This window comes from Amphiura filiformis, chromosome 1 (assembly GCF_039555335.1).
Source record: "Amphiura filiformis chromosome 1, Afil_fr2py, whole genome shotgun sequence".
Classification (NCBI taxonomy): domain Eukaryota; kingdom Metazoa; phylum Echinodermata; class Ophiuroidea; order Amphilepidida; family Amphiuridae; genus Amphiura; species Amphiura filiformis.
The window spans coordinates 9,952,505-9,969,820 of NC_092628.1; the positions used below are offsets into that span (position 1 = coordinate 9,952,505).

General features: G+C 37.7%; 1 protein-coding gene across 2 annotated transcripts; it reads left to right on the plus strand.

The window, feature by feature from the left end:
* The first annotated feature begins 5,416 nt into the window (after window positions 1-5,416).
* On the plus strand, window positions 5,417-14,152 carry LOC140149266 (uncharacterized). 2 transcript variants are annotated; one of them, XM_072171557.1, is made up of 5 exons: window positions 5,417-6,143; window positions 9,613-9,882; window positions 10,378-10,671; window positions 11,368-11,562; window positions 13,111-14,152. In XM_072171557.1, exons 1-5 carry the CDS (start codon window positions 6,007-6,009, stop codon window positions 13,556-13,558), a joined length of 1,344 nt encoding a protein of 447 aa, XP_072027658.1. In that variant the 5' UTR covers window positions 5,417-6,006; the 3' UTR covers window positions 13,559-14,152. The 2 variants fall into 2 exon arrangements, with proteins under 2 accessions (XP_072027658.1, XP_072027696.1); XM_072171595.1 differs by lacking the exon at window positions 5,417-6,143 and adding an exon at window positions 7,124-9,160.
* Window positions 14,153-17,316: the final 3,164 nt, after the last annotated feature.

Consider the following 17,316-nt stretch of genomic DNA (forward strand, 5'->3'; position numbering starts at 1 on the left):
TTTTGCGCAATCATGACTATGAGTCCTATATTTACAACTTATTTATTTTTTCATTAAGCAGTTAAAAAAATTATTAACTTACCAATGCTGCATACATGTATTTTTTTACTGAAAATTAGCCCAAATTGTTCAATCGCGCCAACAGTTTCAGCCAGGTCAAAATTGATGTTTTGCAGACAGCCTGTCACCAATATTGCGGTAGCTACGGAGTCTCATTTGAAACCTTTTCTGAAACGTGCTTTGCCTAGGCCTACTAATTATAGGCTCAAAGACGGAGGGCGAATACTTGTCTGACAAAAATTGTTGTCGATTTATTTACTTACTAATTTATTTATTTATTTATTTATTTATTTATTTATTTATTTATTTATTTATTTATTTATTTATTTATTTATTTATTTATTTATTTATTTATTTATTTATTTATTTATTTATTTATTTATTTATTTATTTATTTATTTCATTTTATTTCAATTACTGTTGATAAGGCAACTTCAGGGAGACAAAATTAATAATACTCCCTGCCGTTGCATCCATTGACGAAAATACTCGATTTATTATATATTATTATTTTGTAGTAGTTTATTGAATTACCGGTGACACAATTTTATGACTTTGACATCCCCCCACCACCACCACCACCACCGTTACACCTTTATACCCTCTACAAGCTAAAATTGTCTTTTTGAATAAATATGTGGTCATCATTGTGACATTTTGGTCATCAAAATTTTATGACCCCCCTTTCTTTCCCAAAAATATGACCCCCTTCATTATATTTGGGACCCCTCCTTTCCGAAGAAAATGATAGTCCCCTACTCCCCTTGTACCTTACCTATACTTATTTGACTTATACTCTTAATACTTACTTGTTTTTGTTTACTTACTTACTTATACTTACTTACTTACTTACTTACTTACTTACTTACTTACTTACTTACTTACTTACTTACTTACTTACTTACTTACTTACTTACTTACTTACTTACTTACTTACTTACTTACTTACTAAATTACTTACTTACAAAATGTTTTTTTAATTTTTAAAAACTAGACTATGATAAAAATATCTAGGGAACCGTTTTTAAAATTTGGGCGAAAATCAGGCATTTTTATGATTTTTTTGAAAATTGAGCATTGTTTGAGAATTTTTGGTGCAAATTCTCAAATGTTTCCATAATTCCAGTTAAGACCAACCTTAAGTTACAGAAACAACATCTTAGGGGCCTCAACTCAAATCCAAAATATAGTCTCAGGCTCCAAAGGTACTGAGTCTCAGAGAGAGTAGCGAATTATAGCATAAAAGTGTAGAGCCTATATACATGAACTGACTCACTGAGGTTGCATTTTTGAGAAAATAGGTCCGCGAATTAAAAGGTTGGGCAGAAACAGGTTCAGTCTGACTCTGAGAGCATGTCAAAAACAGTGAGCATGTAAAAAAAAACCGGCTTCGTACCTGGAAAACGATGTGAAAGGCTACCCATACCTTGAAACATATTTGACCAGCTCCTACAAAACCCGGGCAAGTCGCCAGACATGTTTTTGAGTTAGGGACCGTTTACAAACACTTGTTAGGGGGGCCTGATGCAAAATGGGGGGCTGCGGCCTGAAAAAATTGACCACAAATTTTCACGGGAAAATTGAGTTTATTGCCCATAATTCTCTTGTCAAAAAGGGGACCCCTGACATTTTTGAGAAAACTGCCTCTTTTGCCCCCGTGGAGCAGATCGTGTCATATTTACAAAATTAAGTATTGATGCTATAAAATTATATAATTTTGGTATCATTTTAAAGCTTATTGTCTAGTTGCTTACATTTCCAGTATTCAAATCAGGAATTATCAAAAACGAGCAAAGATAACTGGCACATTTTTTAGGCCTATTACGATTATTTAGTGGTGTGCTCCTTCCCGAAATATTTAAAAAGGATGTCATAGGGTGGGGGACAGTAACACAAAAATGGGTCATTGTATGTATTTGGGTGAGAAAAAGTTGAAAAGGGCCGATCCCGCTCAGCGCCCGGGTCGCCAGCAATGCCTATGATTGGCGACCCTTTTTGTTAGCCGTAAAAAATTCTTAATTGAGAAGACGAGCTGTAAATACCTGACCTGACCTGTGACCTTCGTATTCACGCTGCATAGTGTTTTGTCCTGATGGATCGTGGCAAGAATTGGCAGGGTTTTCTTCCTAAATTTCTCAAAGAAAAGGGTTCTGAATTTAGTGACATGAGCGACAGAAATAATAACGCATCTTACAGTGACAATGATAGTAATAGTAGTGGGCATGGTGGCTTTCAAGGCCCATTTTCATCGAAGTCTAATCCAGCAAAATCTGCACGACGAAATCGCCAGCAACGGGAGCGTTATCGGTCGAGGTCGCCGGCCCGTTCGCGGAGTCGATCGGTCAGAAGTTTCGATAGCTATAACCGAAGTTTAAGTCGAAGTCCAGTGAAGCACCGAAGTCGAAGTCCTAGCCACAGTCCGCTCTCTCAAAATTACCCGCAAAGCCCTGCCAGTTTCAGTCGAACTCCAAGTCCAAATTATAGAAGGGCAAGATCGGTTAGCCCTGCACCAAGAAATAGGAGAAACTCACTTAGCCCTGCAAGCTATACAAGTCGAAGTCCAAGCTACAGAAGTGCGCTAAGTCAGAGTCCAGAGACCAGTCGACAGCGTAATTACAGTGCTGGATCAAGTCAAAGAAGTTATGAAAATCGGCGTCGTAGTAGAAGTAGGACCCCGGAACAGAGGCGCAAATATAGAAACAGAAGTCCCAGTATGAGCGATGATGGACAGAATCAAAAGAGAAAGCGCAAAAGTCGACAAAGGACAAGAAGTCCTTCATTTCATGGTTCAAGTTACACCTCGTCTATTTCAGATGATGATGCAGCAAATTATCAATATTCATACGAAAATGATGACGAAGAAGATGGAGAGAATGCGTGCGGTTTACTTAAAACTATAGCTTCAAATTTGCACGTATGATAGTTACCCATTCGATGCTGGAGTATGTGGCTATCGTTTTTCGGTCAGACAGCATTGACATTTTTTGCAATGTTATTAAATTCTCTTAACCCTAACGGTACTAATAGGGGGGTCACACATTAGCTCATTAGGTGTCTGCATACGACCCATAAATGAACAATGGCATGTTTTGAGCATAAAAAATATCAAATTGTTTTCTTCATAGAGACCTAAACATTTTCAAATATTTATTTAGTATATGTGTAGTTACAAAAAAATATTTTTAGGTCTATTGACCTTTTGAATTTTACACGGCGGCTCTGTGAAAGCACCAGATTATTTATCAGCAAAGACCAGTGTCTGGATCCCATGAAGAAATTAAGAAATTGCCTTTAGAAAGTGAGTTTTTCGACCGGTGCCAACGATGTAGTGAATTTTAAAGTTACTTTTTCTGAACCATGAGAAATGTATCTTTATTTTGGCACAACTTTTTTTTTTCTACGATAAATTTGAAAATTTGATGTTTTTTTGCCCGAAACGTGTGTATTTTCCCATAGGAAACGCTGTCCAAGGGTGAAATTTTGATATGATGACTGTAGATGATGAGTTACCCTACTGTGTGCCACATGTGCAATCAAATTGAGACTCCTTTTTCCTGAATCTCCACAAAAATATCTTTCTTTTGGCGTAAACAAGAAATTTCTAGGATGTTGGGTTAAAAAATGGCAATATATTGAAACATTTGTTTTTTAGCCATTTTCCTGTGTATTTTCCCATAGAAATTGTTGACCTTACTTGTGAAGTTTTCATATTTTTCCATTTCTGGAGTGTAGTTATCAACATATTATGACCAACTTGTTGTTTTTATCTACTGCAGTGGTCCAACTTGAAGTCCTAGAGTTGTTTTACCTTGAATATGGATGTACAAAGTTGATATTTTTATTCGAGGGTGTCCGTAACTTGCTGTTTCATTCTGTAGCACTTTTTTACATTGAGCGGCAATTTCCTTGATTTTCTAGATTTTTCCCACTTTGGAGGCAATTTCTCACAATATTTTGATGCACATGAAGCTTTTGTTGTTGTTTTTGTGTTTCAACCCAAGGGTTAGAGTTGGCTTAGTGTAAATGCAGCCATTCACAATTCATATTTTTAATCTGAGATTGTCATAAATCTGCCATTTTATTCTGCAAGGGGTTAAAATGAAGTGCTGACGATCCTTGATTTTGGTGTTTTAGTCCATATTTGGAGTAATCTTTTTCAAAAACTGAAGCAAATGATGTACCTCTTGACATATCTATGTTGAAAGACTCAGTTATACAGCAACTTTAAGTGAAAATCGGACATAGGAAGCATATAATTTTGATTTTTTTAGTCTTCAAACATGCCATATTGTCGAAAACATGCGTTTTTATCAAAATCATGCTGAAAAACAGCCATTTTTCGGAACTTTTAAATTGGCGTAACTCGAAAACGCTTGATCCAATTTGAACCATTTAAATTGCTATCTTCATCATTTTGCAAGATGCTTCTGAAAAACTTAATGCCAAACATTTATATTGTAGATAAAAGAATGATGTGACCCCCCTAGACTACTAAGCAACAAAAAAACACAATTCACAAAACATAGGCACGGGCAGGTATCGCACGTGATGTTATTGCGTCATCATCGTGCGAACAGTCATATGGTCGCGGAAAGCTTGGCCGGGCAAGCTACCCATGGCAAGGTACAAATGTAGTCACATCCACGTGTCTGGCACCCGAGGGGTCGGTGGTTCAAAACCGCACCTGAGAAAAAAAGTTTTCTAAAATTACAAAAAGCAGCGAGGATGTAGGGTTAATGCTGAAATTTGGGCAAAAGTAATTTCTAAAAGTCAACTGTATGTTTGAGTAAAATTTGCCTATTTTGAACAGTCTAAAATTTTGGAAGACGTCCAAGAGAAAACTGGATGAAAGCTTCCTCTCGGTAAGCAATTACAAGTTTGTGAGAAATAAGAAAAGTTTAACAGTTTAAAATTTTGTTGACGTGCAATTTTAGCAACATTTTTGATGCTATCGCCCATCGTGATCGGCTGTGTTAACGTGTTTTTTTGAGGTAGGCCTGTGTGCAAACTTGTTTCATACTGTTTTTATCCATAGAGCATCACCCTTAACTTTTTACATACCAGGTACCGTACTATACATACTAGATTTAGATTTGTACTGCATTTTCTTCATTTAAATTGTTGAATTTGGCTTGGAAGTCAAAACCTACTGAGCTGAGACAGGTTGTTGAATTCAGAAACCTTTGCATTTTCATCATTTTCTGCATGTGTTGTTGTACTTACACAATGTAGACATCGGAGCCTCATATTATGGTATAGTGTACAAATCTACATTTTGTAAGATATGCATCGCCGCACTTAATATGATTTCTTAACAAAACGTTTAATTCTTAATTTTATCCATTTTCACAGATCGAAATGCCAGTAATGGGGCGTCTCTTTGTTGGAAACCTCAACCACAAAGCCTGCAAACTGGACATGAAGGAAGTCTTTGAACCTTTGGCAACTGTGAAATCTACATTGGACACAATCCTGGTGGCTATGCTTTTATCCAATACGACAACGATGACGATGCCATCAGATGCCTCAAAGCCGTGAACAACACTGAAATTCTTGGAACTCAAGCACGTGTCAAGCCATGTCTGCCTCAGTATTGGTGGCGCTGTTCCACGTGGTAAGCCAGGATACGTCAGAGGACGCACCCACAGTTGGATTGGTTTAGATGGCACCAAGCACAGCAGACGGAAAGACTAGCTCGAGGAGAGTGGCCATATGTTCATAAAGAGCCACCTCCTGGAGGGGTGTAGATAAGGGGTGGTACAGGTAGAGGGGCCAAGTTTGGTGCTAGAGGTCGTGGTTTCGGGACTAGAGGTCGTGGTTTTGGTACTAGAGGTCGTGGTTTTGGTATTAGAGGTCGTGGTAAGGGGCGTGGTGCCAGTAGACCACGGGGTAGAGGTCGTGGAAGAAGAAGCTTCAGTGGAAGAGGTCGAGGCGCGGACAAATTTAATGAAACTGATACTGGTTACGATGAAGATGTGGAAAGCGATTTCAAGCCTCCCAAAGCGTGGTCACGGATTCCCTAACAAAGATGGGTTCAAGTCCAAAGAACAGAGATTCAGAAGTCGGTCCCCTGCCAGAAAAAGGTATACTGGATGAATTATTTTGAAAGGTAGTATTGTTGTATTTTTATACTTTGCAGGGAATGCTGTAGTTATCGACATCCCAGGGTAACTTAAAAGCAATCCATCATTGTTGCATCATACATGTACACACGTATGTACACAATATTTTGCTCAGTAAATGAGTAAAAATGGTCTCACTCTCATGGCATGGTTATACATTGTGACCTCCATTCAATATACATGTAGTAGCTCACAAGTTGACCTCATAATGTGGAGTATGATATTTTGTACCCAACACATTTAAAAGGTCATGCTATGAGTGTACACACATAGAAGTTAGAACTCTGAATTGAGAGATGAGCATGTTGTACTAAATTCCACAACTTGGGTTTTACAGATGCTGCATTAAACTGTACATTGTGCATACATGGTTGTAAATGTGAAATGTACATTATGTGTAATGTGCATACAACAAAGGCACATCTCCACAGGTTGTATACATGTAGTGTGTCTCATCTCAAGTTGAGAGTAACACCATGTTGGATTTTGCAGGGGCAGATTTGAATCTGTGTTTCTTTGCGGGTTACTTCGCCGGTGTACGAAAAATTGCCCTACTACCTGTGCGTAGACCCCCCGCAGGATTAGGTTAGTGCATGCAATTCGAATCTGCCTGTGCTGCAAAATCCAACATTGCATTACTCTCAACTTGAGATGAGAGAGGCTGTATAAGTAGGTCAAGTCCAGGATAAGGAGCATGTTACGAGAGTGTACATGTATACATGTATGTATCTGTAAAAAAGGTTTAGAACGTCATCACTGTAACAATTAATAAGAGCACATTATTTATTTCTCAGTTGAAGTTAAAAGCGGAAACATCATGTCTATACACAAAGGACATTTCAGACAAAAGGATAGTTGTCAGACTTGCCCAGTACAATTTTTAAGTATGATACATGATTGTACACTTTTAACACATCACTTAAAATATATATGCACATATCATACTGGCAGTATTTGGTAATGTTCAACAGTTTCAATCTGATCAGCGTTCTACATGTGAGTGAGTGTACATGTACAAGCATATATGAGGTTAAAGAAGTGAGAACTTCATATCGAGAGATGAGCATGTTGTATATCTCACAAGTCCATGAAGCCTGTTATAACATTCTGAAATTTAGAGTGTGCACATTGTACACCTTCATACCATCACAGCAACAATAAGAACATATTATTTGTCAGCTGAAGTTCTTTTATTTTAAAAGAGCTGCAGCTTCATGTTGCAAATGGGACGATTCAGACAAAAGGGATTGTACAAAAACATGATTGTACAGGCTCAATAAAATGGACAAAATCATTCAAAAATCAGCATTCTACATGTGAGTGTACAAGCATACATGTACCAAGATTAAAAAGAAGTAAGAACTTAATATTACATGTAAGAGATGAATATATTAAATCCCACAACTTGTGTCTCACAGGTACTGCTAAAACACTCATGAATACATACCTCATACATTGTAAACTGAACATTTTGCATGTACATGGATACATACATGCAAATGTACTACAATAAGGCACACTACATAGACAGGCTCGATATCCACAGGCTGTAGTTAGGGCAAGCCCACAATAACGGACATATTATGGCATTTTGAAATTTAAAGAGTGTACATCTCCTTTAAAAAAGGATTCAAAATGCATGACTGGAACAATCAATAAGAGCATACATGTACATGTATTATTTCTCAGCTAAAGTTCTTTATTTAAAGCTGCGGCTTGTTGTTATGTATGGGACATTTCAGACAAAAGGATACATTATCTTATCAGACTTGCCCAGTACCAATTGTTCAGCAAAAATTCATTCAAAATACATGCAAACATTTCAGTATTTGGTACGGTAATGTTCACTGGTTTCAATCTGATCAGCAAGCACACACCCACCAATATGATTATACATGTACTTATACAATATATGTTTACAAAATGAATTAATGCTTTATCAATCCATGAAAGAGAAGTTATGTGATAATGGCAGATATAATGCAAACACTTTGTATAGAAGTACAGAAGTACAAAAACTATCTCTTATTGCTACACTAAATACTGCACTGATAACAAAAGCATGATAACATCATTCACCAGGTATAAGAAATTATTCTGGATTCAAAGATGAAATTGCACATCATCAGTTGATCACCCGAAAACAACAACCACCAATAAACCAGTTTAAAGAAAAAAAGGACTCATTAACAGTTTAAAATCATTATCAACATGATGATTGCACTAAACCTGGCATGAACTTGTGATCTTGTTATTATCATGATAAGCTGAGTCAAAATACAAGTTCAAAATGATTTACTATAAACAGGTATGATATTTATTAATGATAATGAAAACTTGTTATGCACCTGTATCCATCAAGAAAGATGCTCATGGCTCAGCGACATGATTAATGCAAATCAAACAGAACCATACAAATTTTTTAAAAAGACAAAAATATTTCAAGGAATATGATGAAATTGTCAGAAAACTCCAACCTTATACAATGACAAAGGATAGTCAATATATAAGGAGCAAGAGACATCCCCATCATGAACAAAAAAGCATACAGGTAATTCTGTGAAGTTGGTGCCCAAAGTGTGACATGACATCCAAAAATTAAAATTGATCTTAAGATCAGTAATTTTGCTGTGTATTATACATATATTCAACATTCTCAAAAGTGTATGATACATGTACAAATACAAGATGAATTTGGCTGCAATTTTAATAATCTAGATGTAAAATGTCAATTGAAAAAAACTGTGTCAGTTTCATACATCAAGCCACATGAGAACAAAAAATAATAAGAATCAACCATCCAACAAACAAACATAATGTGAAAAGCATACACATGTATCTTAAACATGGATACAATGTATACTTGGTTAGCTTCATGTAGCTAGACCGACAATACTGGTCAACATTCAATTTGAATTCATCAACTTTGATAAGTTGGACCTGGACAAAAAATGAATGAGATCAATGCCAAAAGGCAGGTAAGTTTTTAATGATACATAAAACAGTCTTGCCTTGGTTAGTTTGTGGCATGTTGAATGTTTTGGTAGCGTAAAAGAGTAATGAATGAGCACATTTACATAAGTGGCTTTTATTTAGTTTAGAATTAAATAGAATTAGGCCACACAATGCACAGACGAAGTTATGTTAATTATGAATGTTTCAGAAGTCTGGGTTAAGTTGGGAAAGTTTAATTTTCGGCAAGAGGTTAAATGAAAATGACGCTTGGGAATTCATATGCTTGTGTTGTGGTTAATAGAAATTGTCAGGTGTATGAACTGGACAAGTACTCATTTCTCAGTGTTTTAATACAAATGTAAGGGCAGTGCAGAAGTGAAATGTAAATGTGGTATGATGTTGCAGCATATGTACCATTACAATGTACATGTAACTATTCCAAGGAACTTTTTCTTGATTTACCATGAATTTTCAGAAAAACATTACTTGAAACCCCCACATTTAAGCAGCCACTGTTGGAAGCAAGCAGACCTGTTCTTCTGCCAACCCCAGATGAACCCCCACTTCCTGCTGAACCTGCCTCAAAGAGTTACAAGAAAGGGCGTCCATCTTCCAGAAAGCGCTATGACTCCCAACAAGACGATGATGGTTACAGCTACCAGGATGAGGATTATCCCAAGAAGAGGAAGAGTAAAAGTAGCATTTACAAGAAATACCAAAAAGGCAACAAATATTCTGACTACAGGTGAGTAATATGAGGGCTTGACAACATACTTCTTTCTTGTTTTTTTTAGAGAGGAGGGAGTAAGAGTGAGTGAGTTATTCAGTTACTACATTTTACTGCCCTCAAGTTGTGATTTTTACACAATTGTTATGTACGGTACTTAATAATAGTGTTAGTAACTCAGTGTTTAATACATGAACAATGCGCACGCAATTGACTAATATCTTTATTGCATGAATAATCACAAATACATCGAATAAAGCCTTGATTTTTGCAGGGTATAGTAACTCCAAATGTCTGACTAAGATCAACGTGTCTGAATAAGGAATTCAAGATGAATGGGGTATTAGCCTTTGTCCTCTTATCAAATCAGCAACACAAGCAGCGGACATAACTGAATGGAGGAGGCTTACTCGGCAGGGTGCAAGGACAGACAACGTCCTGTGCAGGTAAGTCAAGTATGTACAAATATGTATTACATGACTATTTTTCATATATTTTCATTTATTTCTTCAGGTATGACAGAGAACATAAAGACAACTACCAGAGAGGACCAGGACTCTGGGGATCTCCAGAAGACAAGAGATCTGATCGTGCCGTAGCATCAGATGTTCACTATTCTAACTATGCGTGGCCCAGTACTAGTCAGCAGCACCACCAGGAGTATGGACAGCAAGGATATCGGCCAGCTACTGATCAGCAACAGCATGGTGGATATGACTACTCATCTTGGGCTAGTCAGCAGCAACAGCAGGCACCAGCACCACCAGTACCACCGTCACCTATACCACCACCTGCTCCAGCACCAGTGTAAGTATATGTTTGTCTTGTTTATCTGTAGGTCAGCTCCAGGGTTACCTATATTCATCAGCAAAGCTATATGTGAGACAATCAACTCGAATAACTTGGGGTGTTACACAAAAAATCGATTTGAATTACAGCCAAAATAAGCTTGCAGGTTCATGTAATTTTTTGTTTTAAGCAACACTAAAATTGTTCATTTTACTATTGGTTCAATTCGATCAAGATGTTGAGCATTTAGGCAAGGCTCTACACCTCTTACTGGCTCTCCCCACCCAGGTGTGCAAATGGGTACTGGCCTTATTCAGTGCTGGGGAAGTAACAGATTTGCTGTGGAGGAGGTGTAGCGACCCCCACCCCCCACAGTAACATTTCATGAAGAAGTCTTGCCCAATCGCTTTGTAAGAGAGATGGGCACTCCGTCCTGTGAACACAAGTTCATCCCCCTTTTTTAAAGCTGTGTTAGTGTCACTTCAAGAGCCAGATGTATACCAGACCGATCATCAGCAGAGTAAAATTCAAAAGAGTTAAAACTTTTCAGGGATGTAAACCTTAAGGAAATTTCCTGATTTCAGGAAATTTTGCTTGGATCTTCCCTGTACAAAGTATACTATAGGGAAATACACATTTTCAGGAAATGTTAAAACAGTTTCAGGAAATTATGTCTGTGCTTCAGTCCTAACTTTTCCTTCCTTGTGTAAACAGATATTCGGGATATGAGCAGTCTAGTTACCAGGCAACCAGTCAGTGGTCTCATCATCAGCAACCAGCACCAGCAGCAGCAGGTAGTGAATACCAGTATCAGCAGCAGACAGGTTATCACCAGTCAACCTATGGTGAAGCTGCTGCAGGATACCAGACATGGTCAACAGGGGAGCAGACAACACAGCAACACCAAGGGTATGTCATCATACATACATTGATCAATGATCATTTTATGGAAGTATTGATCAATCATGTAGGAGCAAGGTGGCCTATTCGCTGGCGAAGTGATGTAATAATCAGATTACCTATCATTGCAATAGGGTAAAACAATTTTTGAATATATCAGGCTGCACTACAAGCAGGTTGCACTCATCACCTGTGCATGTCTACAATCATAGATTGAATACAGTACCGTTCTTGTCAAAAATACTAATTTTACAGGTGAGAGTGATCAGCATGATATGGTTCAATGCAGAGGTACCGCGTGAACGTACTAGTGAAGTGAGGTATATTCAAAATTGTTTTACCCTATTGCTATGGTAGTTAATCCAATTATTACATAACTTTGCCAGGGAATAGTTCGATCAGTTCGTAACAGGCAGGAAATGTTCGGCTTTTACCACTACGCTGAAAAGTAGACCCACATTAAGAGAATATTAATTTGGTAGATATTTTGTGTGTTAAACAGGCATGAGAATTTTCCTGCTTTTGGAGGATTTCCTGCTTTTTTGTGGTCCACATTTCTGCAATTTCTTTTAATTTCAGCATATTTTTGGCCTTTTTAGCCCATTTCACATGCTTTTTCAGGCTTTTTCAAAGTTTTCAGGTTTTTTCATGGATGATCATTCTCATGCCTGGTTAAAGAAAATAGACAAAATATAGGACTTGAATTAATAATTTGTGATGCTTATGGTGAGATGTCACAAGACTCTTTTGGTGAGATGTTGTGTGCATATACGCAATGGTTAACAACACAAAAACAACAACCCTGCAACAGATTATATAGGGGTTGTGGTACCAGAGCTGTTGTTGTTGTTGGCAGCCATATATGATATCCTAGTAGCAGCGGAACAAAATGTAAAGCGCTTAAAGACCCATTCAGTGATCCCAGCACAAGTGTAAAAAAAATAAAATTGTTTATAAAATGCTTAAAAGTGAAGGACAAGTCATTCAAATTGTCATTTGGTATTTTTGAAATGACAAATTTGGCAAAAAAACAAAGAAAACAGCAGTACTGACAAAGTTGAAGCCCCATTCAAATACATGTAGCTAATTTAGATACTGTCAGTAACTAAATTACAGATTCATGTAAAATGTCCTATTTTGTCTTAAATACACAGCTGTGGGCTAAACCACTCACAGGCTATGTTAGCACATCTATGACAATGACAAATGTACCACATTCTGAATTTTGATGATTTTTTACGATCATCCGGATGAGCATATCACTGAATGGGCCTTTAATTTGAACAAATCGAAAAGGCGCCATAAAAATGTTGACATTTATTTCAATTTTATTGAGGACAAAATGGTTTTGAATGGAAAATTGAAAATTAATCTTCGATAGCTCTTTGGTGGGTGAAATTGTACTTACTTATCGTCAAAATTATTCATATGAAGTTTGCCTCGATATCTGGGAATTAAACATTTTCAATCGAAGAAAGTTTATCTGGGTGGAAAGCCCGATATTAACTCAAAGACTTAGCATAGAAGTTACTAACTGAATTAATTTTACCATGACAGGTACGCACAACCTCCTGCAGCACAAGGGGCACCAGGAGGACCACCATATTCAACAGAACAACTTATTCACTTGGCCAAACAGTTTCCAGAGCTTGCTTCCTCTAATATCCTGGCCCAAGTCACCAGAGAACAACATTCGTCAAAGAAAAGCAAACAAGAGTCATCAAGCAGAGGAAAAAGTAAGAAGAAAGGTGAGGGTTATGAGAGGCTAGCTGCTGCTTACGAGAGGCTCGCGTCGGTTTTAGAGAAGGCATTTAAAGAAGATGCACCAAAGCCTCCCATGCCACCAAGAGCAGCGACCCCAGGTCATAGGTCACCTGAGAGGCGGTCGCAATCTCCGAGAAGATTTACAGCCTCTCCACGGAGACCTCCTACACCAACCCAAGATGAAATGGACCATAGTAGGAGAACAGTGCTATTCCCTACAAGAGAGTATAAGTTGTTTTAAGGGAAATCTTGTTTTATATTCCAAAGGTTGCAAGGTCAAAGGTTGTATAAGACACTTAACATATAGACCACTTGACATCATTGTTTATCAACAAAGGCGAGGGACTGGTCTATAGATATGCATGAACGAACCTCTACACTGTTCAATTGCTTTCTTGTACTATATGAAATGTGGTGGGTGATTTAAAATGCACGTGCCCTGAGCAAACTATTGAAATTGCCACAATTCGCGCGCATACTGCCTGGCAATGAAGTCATATGTCATGTGGTCTGTACATTATCTAACTTGACATTTTCATAATCAGTAAGGGATGGTAGTTCTACCATCATGCATTGAAGTTACTATGGAGGCAAGGATTTCTGCTTATCCTTTGTGTAAAAGAGCATTCGCCTAGCTAGCACAGAAAACTTCTATTGAAGGATTATAAGCTTTATTCCATAAGCTACCTAATTACTTGGAGTCTTTACACTATACTAGAAATTTCAATTCAATGAGCACAGCTTTATTTGATCCAACCTACAATACGAACGCACAACCTTTGACACAATACTTATAGGTTAATGAACGTGTATTACTTATTGGGAGAGAAATTAGACAAAAAATAATGCACGCAGCTGATGTTGATGCGTCTAATGCACGAGCCCGAAGGGGGAGTGCATTAGATGCATCAACATCAGCGCAAGTGCATTATTTTGTCTAATTTCTAGAGCAATAAGTAATACAAGTTTATTAATCTATTTCATACACGAGAAGAAAAAACATGTGATTTTTACTTTTTTTATATAACAAATTATCACTAAAAATGTTGGAAAACAGAACCAAATATAAATGCATCAACCCGCCCGAAAAATGAATCAATCCTACTCGACGCGAATGCGCGCGAAACACTGCTCGTAGTACGCGGAGTGCACAATATACACAATCAATACATGTTTCGTACTTTTCTAACAGCTTTTCTGATTGGCTGCTTTGATATAGGAGTGTATGAATAACCAATCACGAGTGCATTGGCATGGTTGGATTTACTTCCGCATTATGCACGCACAGGCGCACATACTGGCGTACATCTCTCGGTGTACGCAAACAATCGTCATGCTATGTCAGGCTGTGTATTTGTTAACTCTCTGCCTGAGTGTGTAATGTATGCTGATGATACAACTCTTTTACTTAGTTCATCTAAGGCTGTGTTCATTCAGTAGTACTGATGGCTGTGTTCATTCAATTGATATTTCTAGTATAGTCTAACTGATTGAATATCTGATACCAAGGATATTGACTGCTCAGTGCCAGAAGTGGGTAAGTGCAATAGCTTGCCATGTGTAGCTGCCATGCCTAGAAGTGTACAATATACTGTGCGTAAATTGCCAAATGTTCACAGGGCAGCTATTGCACTTACCCACTTCCGGCACTAAGCAGTCAACATTTGATGTAAATGTACAGTCCAACCGCAATACAATGGCAATGATGGGACCAAACGTGGGCCAGATACAATGGATAAATGAAAAATCCAAGCAAGTGTGAATGTCCAAAGTGCGAAATTGGGACAAAGATTACTAAATATAGGGGTTATCTGAAATATGGTATATTTTATGTGCTATAATGAAAGACAAAAAGATAAAAAGACTAAATCGCGTCTGACGTCAGGGCAAAGGCATGTCGTGATTGGTAGCCGACCTGCACAGTACGGCATTTTCTCTGTAGTTTTCAGAATTTCAAACGTGAACTAATCTTTTTACCTCTGTCTTTCATTATATACAAGTAACATACATGTAGATATCATGTAAATGCTTCAGAGCATTAAATTTTAAAGGAGTCAAAGCATTAAAAACATCTTCTTCTTCTTCTTATATATACGTGCATACTTCAATATTGAGTATTGTCACACAGGCTTAACGTGCACAGTTCACCTATGCAATCTGGAACCTATGATTGATTGCAGATATCGGAACCGGGGATGGTCCCCTTCTCTTATTGAATAGCTCTTACACTTAACGTGCACAGGGTTTGACTCTTCTTGTTCACGGGACCAATGACTTTATGTGACTCCCGAACCACAAGACGTCGCACATATACTACCTATATCTGCACGTGCTAAGCAGTGTATGGGGGTGAGAAGAAATTCTACAATTTTATTCTGTAAAGTAACTGAACACAATTGTAGGATTTCCGACCTTGTAGGAACATTTTGGGAGAGGAAGAGAATTCTCACCTAAGGCAAGCCCAAGGTTCGAACCCTCGCTGATCGTAATCTCCCTGTCGACAGTGCAATGCCTTAACCGCTCGGCCATCTATGTTTTCCTATGAAATTCACACAGCCAGACGGTAGAGAGATCTGTATAAAATGAGGGCTTGGTATGGAGTTGAAGTTGTTAAGAGTGTAATGGTAGGAGTACTCAAGTTTAGTTCTTAGAAAAATGTTGGGTTAATTTAAAGTGTCCCATTTCCATTTTGTTGAAAAGTTGTGTATTTTATTTTGTTCTTTATAATAATTTTACTTGATGTTTAAGTTAGTTGATTTCTTGAATGTATGCAAGCTGCTGAAGTATTTGAAAACTGGAACTTTTTTTTAATGTTAGACCTAGTTTTTTAGTGGCACTTTAAGTACTTTTTCCACTGCTTGCTTCAGTAGACGCCTGTGTATCATAAAATCAAATAAAAATGCAAGCTATAATCAGAGCCAGAGATAAAAATATAAGTTTGTGTCTGACTATCAACTCCCAACAGCCTGTGATTGGTTAGTAGTGCATAAAATTAAGGTTGATTCATCTGGTGCCTTCATCAGGGAAAAGGAATCACAGAAAATGGCAAAAAATGGCAGTACTTATACAAGGCAGAAAGCAGCTTTTCTAGGCATTGTTGACATGGTGCCTGCAGAAAGAAAGTTTCCTATTACTAATACCTAACTTGTGAGATGGCTTGTATGTTTGAAGGTGCTCAATTAACCATAAAAGACACTGTTTTACCACCGCATTCAGAAATTTCAATCAACTTGAAAAATTATAAGCAAATCGTTTCCGAGTTTGATTCGACAGATGACAGTCAGACGCAAACTAGTCTTTTTAATTCAATCTTGGGTTATTTGCTGTCGAAGTGACGTAATAAATCGAATTAACTACCTTAACAATGAATGAATACAATTTTGACTATATCGCCCTGCACTCATCACCTTTGTATGTCTGTAATCATAGATTGAATACAATACCGCTCTTTTCAAAGATACTTATTTAACAGGTGCGAGTGATCAGAATGGTATGGTTCAATGCATAGGTACCGCGTGAACGTTGTAGTGCAAGGCGATATAGTCAAAAATTGTATTCATCCATTGCTATGGTAGTTAATCCGATTGCTATGGTAGTTAATCTGATTATGATGTCACTTCGACAGCGAATACCCCTGTATGTACACAGGCTCTAACGGTTGACAGTGACAAGATAAGATGGTGACCATCATGGTTTCAACAACTCTTCCTATACCTTTGTACAGGAGCCAACCATTGTTAATCCGTGATGAATCCACAGTCCAGTAGCGTATACGCGAACGCAAGGTTACACGTATACGCGTTACACATGAGCACGTAAAATTTGTCATGCCTGGAACGTATGCGTAAACATGAACACTCTTATGTTGGCGGTAGCAGCTAAATATTACCGCTTTATTCTTTAGTTTTATTGCCGATTTCAACAGACAAATACCGCGATTTTCTTGTAAGGTTGAGTGGTAATGACAAATTGACATTCCGAATGAAAGAATTATGTGAA